The 8,448-nt window shown below is 40.7% G+C and overlaps 1 protein-coding gene across 1 annotated transcript in view; it reads left to right on the forward strand.

The window, feature by feature from the left end:
- The window catches only part of Adat2 (adenosine deaminase tRNA specific 2), a 21,444-nt gene extending 13,814 nt beyond the window's left edge, over positions 1-7,630 (forward strand). The window contains exons 3-6 of the mRNA XM_019207807.2: positions 1,087-1,237; positions 2,574-2,680; positions 5,928-6,000; positions 6,110-7,630. Coding sequence (XP_019063352.1) covers positions 1,087-1,237; positions 2,574-2,680; positions 5,928-6,000; positions 6,110-6,153 — 375 coding nt within the window. The 3' untranslated portion in view covers positions 6,154-7,630. The remainder of the gene's footprint in view (positions 1-1,086; positions 1,238-2,573; positions 2,681-5,927; positions 6,001-6,109) is intronic.
- Positions 7,631-8,448: the final 818 nt, after the last annotated feature.

An 8,448-nucleotide genomic window follows, 5' to 3' on the forward strand; every position in this document is an offset into this window, starting at 1 on the left:
AAAACAAAACAAGCACCTCTATTAGCTGCACCACTTCTTGTTTTTTTTTCTTTTCTTTTTTTGCTTGTTGAGGGCAGAAAATGTTTTATCCTACCCAGAGTTATTTAGCACAATGCCTTATACATAATTAGCACTCATAAATTATTGATAAATGCTTCTGTAATGGATATTGTAAGTAGTTGCATAGAAGATCTGTGACTCACAGTAAGCTATTTTTACAAGAGGCGGCAGGGAAGAAGTAACAGAGTATACACATGGAGTCTTGCAGCACTGTTTCGTGTAATTCCAGTTGCCTTGTGTAGAGGGGTAGATCCCAGGGCACTTTGTTTTCATATGGGAAAACAGGGCTTCAGGGAGTTAGATAATTTGCCCAGCACCCTGTAATTAGTATTGTCCCTATCAGCATTCAGATTTAAATGTGGTTGATTTCACATGCTGTGTGATTTCTCCTAGAGAACACTGACTCCCATGAGGTAACTGAGACTAATGTACCAAGTCTCTGCTCCTTTAGAGCTTGCCAGCATATAAAATATTTCATCCCCCAGCAAACTAAATATAGTTTGCTTAGAGCGAGGTCAGTGACAGCCTTGAAAATATATTTGAAACTGGAACACAAGCTCATGAAAATTTCAAGCTTCCCCTAAAATGTTCAGAAATCCTAGATATCTTTTTTCTTTGTGGTATTTTAATTGATTTTTTTTTTTGAGACAAAGTCTTGCTATGTAATTCAGGCTGGCCTTGAACTCATGGCAATCCTCCTGCCTCAGCCTCCTGAGTACTGGGATTACAGGCGTGTGCCACCACACCTGGCTGTGGTTATTTTAATGGAAAGTTTCCCCTGAGCTCCTTAGGAATTTAACTAAAAATCCGGCATTATTATAAGCCATCTTGAAGTAGGTATCTTCTGTGGGTGAGGTTATGATACTTGAACTGGGGAATTGCCTGTCCACTGCTGAGGATCTGCTGAAACCTCATTCATTAAAATGTTGGCAGAAGTGATAGGCATGTCTTTTTATATTTGTTTGTGTATTTGTAAAATATCAGTTATAAGAGGCAGATGAACAGTGTGAGCATCTCTCTTTGAAGGCTACTCGACATGCAGAAATGGTGGCCATTGATCAGGTCCTGGACTGGTGTCACCAAAACGGCCGGAGTCCTTGTGCGGTCTTTGAACACACGGTGCTGTACGTCACGGTGGAGCCGTGCATTATGTGTGCAGCTGCTCTGCGCCTGATGAGTATCCTTTGACTTTGTAAGTTCCTTTGCTCTGTACTTTGCTCTGAACAAGAAGTTGGACAAATGCAAAGCATATTTTATTTCCTTTTTTTGGCCGTGGTACCAAACCCAAGCCTCACATACTAAGTATACTCTCTACCACTGAACTACACCCAGCAGTTTTCTAATATATGAAAACACGAACTTGGGAAACTCATTATAGACTATGTCTTGATCAAAACAGGGAAGATTTTACACAATAGCATAGCTTGTTCCTTTTTATGTCAATAAATATAGAACTGTTAAACAAGCTAGGGAAAGAAAAGCTTCAAACTAATTTAAACTGCTATAAAAGAGCAAATCATAAATTAAGTGAAAGTGGTTTACAGAAGTTCTGAAGAATAGGCACCTAAATTTTGCCTTTAAATTATGGTTTATGGGTGATTTAAAATTTTCTGGGTTTAGCTGTTATTTGTTTTTGCTGTGAATACCTATCACAAAGTATTAAGCTTTTTTTAAAGTAAATAAGTTAAAGATATTGTTTATGGTATCATAATTGTACATAAGTGGCAAATTAATAAAGTTATAGCTCTTTTTATTGTCTTACAAAGAATAAGCAACATAAACCCTGGGTACACTCAATATTTTTTTGAATTCTCAAAAACTCCATTTCACAGTTATATTTTAATGTACATTTAAAATTATATGCAAATAATTTTATCACTTGAAAAATAACAGGTTATTGAGTATAATGGAATATATACTTATAAAAGAAGAATGTTTGGCAACTTAGAATTTTCTCCTCATGCTGCCTTTTGGGTTTTGTACAAGAGCAAAGGTTAAATTCTATGTAGGGTGGGAACAGGAAACAATCTTTTTTTTTTTTTGGTACTGGGGATTGAACTCAGGACTTTTTGTGCTTGCGAGGCAGATGGCAGAACCACTGAGCTAAATTCCCAGCCCCAAATCTGTTTTTTTTTTTTTTTTTTTGGTACCAGGGATCAACAATCTGATTTTTTTAAAAGGTGAAAATCCCTGAATTAGATTTCTTTCTCCCGTCTGGCTCCTATTTTCTACTGATTCTGAAAGGTAATGTAGGAACAAGCAGAGCGCATACTAACCTGTTAACATTAAGCAGCTATGCACTCAATTTTGTTCTGTTTGCAGTTGTTACAGGTTAATTTTGAAATGCTTTAGACCTCTTCCTGTTGTGTAACTGCATTGTATGATTTCAGAGAGTAATCCCAAACTTTGCTCTGAAGTGTGGCCCGAGCTTTCCTCTCCAGGAGTGCTTGTATCAACCCATTCCAATTTCGACACAGTATTGTGAATCCTACAGAACCTTAATTCTGTCCTATAAATCCCGCTGGTCGTCTATGGCTGTCAAAATGAACGGTTCGGTGGCTGTGGCTCTGTTCTAGACGTCGCTTCTGCTGACTTACCAAATACTGGGAGACCGTTTCAGGTAGTACGATCTGCTTACGCTTTTTCTTTCTGATTACTTTCATCTCACTGTGAGCGTGTGGACAGAGTGTGATCTATATTCCAAGTAGCTGTCGTGGAATTTGACAGGGTTCCAGGACTCCAGATTGAGTTTATGACTTAGTGGAAAACAACAAGAGTTTCTAGATGCACTCATTTAGATAGATGCACTCATCCCTGTCCTTACTGACAAAATCTCTTCTGCAGGAGAGTCCCTGCTTCCCCCATAACTTCTTCTTTCTTTCTTTTTTTTTTTTTTGGTACCGGGGACAAACTCGGGACCTTGCGCTTGCGAGGCAGGCGGTGGAACCACTGAGCTAAATCCCTGGCCCAACCCCCAGTAACTTCTAACAGTCTTCAGCAGCGTTTCTGTCATTCTGTGGTATACCAAGTTTTGTGAGGCCTGGCCCGTGTCAATGACAGTAGATGCCACTTTCAGTGAGCACAGTATTTTTGTACAAATTAAATAATTTCACTAGATTACCATATACCTTATTTTATTGCTATTACTTTTTCTCTGCCTTTTGAATATCGAGATTTCCCCCTACCCAGAGATTCCACATGTCTTCAACTCTTAGAAATTCCCCATTCCTTTTACATTTGTACATCTTCAAAATTTTTGTGATGAAGAATGTAAGCATTGGGAATCTGTATGTCAAAGTTTGGTTTAGGATGTGCAGTCTTTCTACACTGGTTCCATTTTTCTTTCGAAAAAGGAACCTTAACCCAAAAGTATTATAAATCTAAAAAGAAAAGAATTTAACAAATGCTGGTCCTCATGGACCCCACTATTTATTAAACTATGATGAGGACTTATAAAAGGCTAAATTTAGCTCAATCCCATTGAGAACATATTTTATAAAATGTTCTGTCTTGAATTTTTCTCTCAACATTGGCTTTCCGAGTAAATGCTTTACATTTAAGAATAGATGCCTTTAACATCACATCAGCCAGAAATCACAGTGGAATGGTAGAGTTAATGATGCAATTAGCTTGATCATGAAATACATCTGCGTCCTGATTTGATTTTTCCCAATCACTTGTAGGAGTAGCTCAAACTTTGTTTACATAACTCTTTGGAAATGAATTGCTAAGTCCATATAAGACTTCTCTTATGAAAATGATCTAAAGAATTTCTCAGTCTCTGGGCAGAACGAAGATGAGCCCTTGGATGTCAGACATGGGTGGAACATTTCTCAGTATTTTCTCAGAGATCTCTGCACATCTCTCTGGCAGAACCAAAACAACATTGACTCACACTTCATACCACACACGTCATTGGCTCAAGGGAAAGTGAGTGCCATGGCTTCAAGACATAGGGTTAGGTTTGCTGCCAAATTATGTTTTTCAAGTGTATTTTGTGATTCTAAAAAAGTCACCTACAGGCTTCTAGATTCTGTATTTTCTTTCTTTGTCTGGGTTTCAGAGGATAGGAAACAATAGAGAGCTGAGATGTCTTTTTTTATTCTAGAATTTTAGATTCTTTTAGTACTATACTATGAGCAGCATGAAAGTTCCTAGTGGAGACCTGTAACCCTTTTCTTGTCAAAGGATGTGGTGTTTTATTTATAATGCCTGCTTTGGTTAAAATTTTTTTATTCTATTAAGAATGTGTGCTTTTTATTAAAAGTAAAATTGCAGCCATAAAGGGTACATGAAAGTATCACCATGGTATTTTAGAGCAATACAGTTTCCTTCTGCACTTGTAACTCAGCGGTTCTCCTCCCTGAAGGCATATTAGAATGTTTGTGCTGCTGGGTGCTCAGCCTCTGCCCTAGGCCAATGAAGGGCAAGGCACAGGAGGGGCTCCACTGTTTGTAGAGAGCTCCCAAGGGATTCTCCAGAGCAGCCAAGGTGGAGAACCATGGCTCTAACTGCATGTAGGAGGAGAGGGCTTCGTGTGTGCATGTAGATGCTCACCAGAGCAAAGGAGAAGCCGTGGTGGGCGCCACTGCACACCCCAGGAAGCCCAGAGCAGCAGCGAGGGGACCGACCCTGAGTGGTCAGGTAGTGAGAGAAGATGTTGGAGGACAGAGTTCTGAGTGGGTGAGGCCGGGCCACAGGGCTGTGGAGAGGGCAGCTTCAGAGGAGACTTGAGACTGTGACAGCGAGGATGAGGTGGAGGAGGAAAGGAGAACGAAAGCGAAGCCTTGCAAGTCGAAGGAGGGTTATTGTTACCATCGGGAAGGTCTGTGGAGGCTCCTATGGCCCAGGTAGGAGCAGACATGACTGGGCCTTCAGTCTCGGAGGTAGTCGACCAGCCCCTTCCTCCTTGTACCTGTCCTGAAGGACGGGTACCTCAGTTCATGCTCCTCAGAAGGGTGTGCTGGGTCGGTTCAGACTCCTGACACCATCTCTGATTCTCTCCTCAGGCTCCCTTCATATTCATCCACCGGCACCACCGCCCGGTCAGCCTGTTTTCTGTCACAGCCTATGTATGCTTACTCTTTCCTCGAAACACACTGCTTAGGCTCTGTAAATGTTCCCTAAGTCCAGCTTTCCCCTTCTCCATGCAGTATCTCTCATGATATCTTTCCTTCTACTGCCATTGCTTATTGTTTTGCTCTGTTCTCTCCAGTTGGATTCCAGAGACAGGACAAACTAGACCCTTTTTTAAAAAGTCCTTAATAGCAAAAATGGACAAGTTTTTGTTGTTATTGTTGTTTCGGTAAAGGGCTAGTCAGTATTTTAGCCTTTATGAGCCACTTATCTCAGTGTCTTATAGTCTTTTTTAACCCTCTAAAAATATGAAAGCCACTCTTTGCTCACCCCTCCTCACAGCGGACTGGGTTTGCTCTATCAAGTATAATTTGTTACCCTGGCTGTGCCTCACTGAACCCTTAATGGGCCACCAGGAAATATCAGCAGATAAAAATGGGCAGTGTTTATTAGCACCTATAACATGCCAGGCACAAGTTAGGTGTTATTTCACGTAGTCCTTACAGCGTCCCTGGAGGTAAGTTCTACACTGTACATACAAGGTATGGAGAGTTTATGGACCCGGCCCAAGATTATTCAGCCACTTACTTGAGGACTAGATTAATGGTGTTGTTTCCCTGAGGCTGAATGTCTGCTCTTTTGGAAGTGTACTTTATCTACGCTCATATTTCCAAAGCAATGAGCATGGTCTGAAATCTACTCACACAGTTAGGTACGTATCACTGTGTTTATAGGATTCAGCCCACGTTTTCATAGGCTTGCGTTCATTCTCCCCTTTCTCGTTTCATCAGTGCCTTCCCGGATATCAGGCCGAGGAAGCAGTGGAACTGTTGAAGGCCTTCTACAAACAGGAAAATCCAAATGGTCAGTGTTCTCCTACAGCATATAATGTATCTCCCTTAGCACAGATCAGTATGAGGGGAAACTGACACGAGCCTACATCTTCATTATTTTCTTTCTTTCTTTTTCACAGCACCGAAATCAAAAGTTCGGAAAAAGGAATGTCAGAAATCCTGAACTTGTCTGATGCAAGACCAATGCCTCACAGTGACCTGGACAAAATTCCTGGGCCGAAAGCTGTTGACATCAATGAATCATGTTTATATGTTGTTACTGTGTGGTTAAATGGTGACTCTCATCATTTGCTCTGTTAAAGGAACAAATTAGCACTTCTTAAATGTCTGACAATTGTAAACAACTATTAGCTTTTCCCCAAGCTGAAAGCACATTTTCAGAAGGGGAAAAATTAAGGTTTGAGGTTTCAGAAATTAGAAACAGTGCGTGCCCTTCAGCCACAGCTTTATGCCCGGTCCAGGAAAATGCTGGCTTTCAGGCAGTGTGTGTCCAGATCCATTACTTTTCTGTGACTGGACAGGGTGTGAGATGTGTTCTCTAGGACTGGCCTCTCTGAGCTGTAGCCTCAGTTTTTACAGCTCCTATTTCCCCCTCGGCCCTGGAGCCTGGCTTCTTTCTAAATTTTCTGAGTTTGTGTATATATGACCATGATCCCATGGTTCTTAGCACAGATCTTTTGCTTTTACAAGGCATTTACGAGGATGACTACTTTTAAAACAAGAGCTTACAAGTCATTTTTAAATTGTAGCATATTGCTGTAATAAAGCCCTATTTATGCCTTCTTTGAAGTGGACCAAACAGTCTTAAAGAGGCAAAGGCATAAATGGGACAATTCTATACTATTGAGCAATGATTTTGTGCCACAGTCCCTTTATTCCCTGGAACAAAGAATCCTGCCTGTCCTCATGGAGTTTGTATCCCTGCCATGGGGAACAGATGATGAATATAGCGGATTATACAGTTTGCTGGAAAGTGCTGGAAATTGCTGAAAGTTACAGCAAAAAGAAAAGGGTCTGGGGTGGAGATGGGCATGCCAGTTGGTGGTAGGAATGCTCCTTGGAAGAATATATTGATCAGTTTGATCTGAAATAAAATATTTACTTTAAAATATGGGTAATAAGCTTTACATTTAATATCTAAAATTTGAAACTGCGAATACAACACAGGCAAAGGTGGCCGCAGCTGAAGTTTTTGATGGTGCAGCACTGATTGCAGTAAGGGCCAAGGTGCGAAGGGCCGCTTTGCAGAGCTGCACTGCGCGTCCCTGCCCAGAAGGGGGCCTTGCTGTTCCACCAGAAGTCCAGGGCCAGGCCTGGCAGGCAGAGCCTTCTCTCAGATGCATTTCTTTAGTGGATTCATTTCCTTGATGCAAAGCATCTGTATTTGTTGATTCTGCCATTTGAGCGATGTCTCTGACTTGTTTGTTTTGAATTACAGGCTGGAATGTAATTGTGGTGGAAGTATTTTTATATCGCTGAGAGTAGCAGCTAATCACAGTTACATGGTTCAGAGGATTTATAATTGCTAGGTTTTGTAAGCTTATGTTCTAACTGCATTTGCAAAGTTTTATGGAGAAGAATATGCATGATTTTAAATCTGCAATGATGTTGCAGGCACCTTGCCTCCAGTTTTTCCTATTTTAAAAATTGTCTTCTCATTAAATTTTAGTGCCTTGACTCGTTTATTCTTTCTTGCAGTTGGTTATAATTCACTCTGGATTCTTACAGTTTTCTGCATTTCTTGTCTGCATATCACTTTCCTGGGGATTCTCTGGAGGGGTAAACTACTGGTGCTCAGTAGAGTATACCCATAAGTGTGGCTAAGCATCGTGTGCCGGTGGTAAACATGTGTCAAATAAAATTATTGGTTGAAATTGGGGAAGCATGAAGAAAGAGACAAAGATGAAAACACAGAGCTAAAAGTAAAGTATGAGTATTTTATCCCAGAAGCAGTCACTACTAAAAAAATCCAGATAAAGCAAGAAACCAGGAAGGACGGAAAAGACCTTGCAATATACTTATGCTTTGCCTTTGGACAATGAGTGAGTTGTGTTTCCTGATTCCTAAGCATGACAGAACAGTTTGATCTTGGTTTATCACATTTTAAACTTTCTCTGTAGTGTCTGACTTCTAGAAAAGTCTATACTAAATTTTTGGACATAGACATAACTCCTTTCATCCCTCAGAAGGTGGGAATCAGATTAGATGATGTCTTGCAGGTTAGGGGCCAACATCTCCAAAAGCAGGGCTATTGTGGGCATCAGAGACATCAAGTCTGCAGAATTCGGGGTCTGATTTTCACAGGAATTGTGGATCTATGATGAGGTGACCCAGCTTCCACATAAAATATGAAGATGTCCCAGCTCAGAATCTTGCATTCAGTTGATTGACACTGATAGTGCATCCCTAGGAAAGCAGCTCAGAGTCTTGCCTTGTGTATGATACAGTTCTGAAAGTT

The sequence above is a fragment of the Fukomys damarensis genome, unplaced genomic scaffold (assembly GCF_012274545.1).
Source record: "Fukomys damarensis isolate Sample0158 unplaced genomic scaffold, DMR_v1.0_HiC HiC_scaffold_14, whole genome shotgun sequence".
Classification (NCBI taxonomy): Eukaryota; Metazoa; Chordata; class Mammalia; order Rodentia; family Bathyergidae; genus Fukomys; species Fukomys damarensis.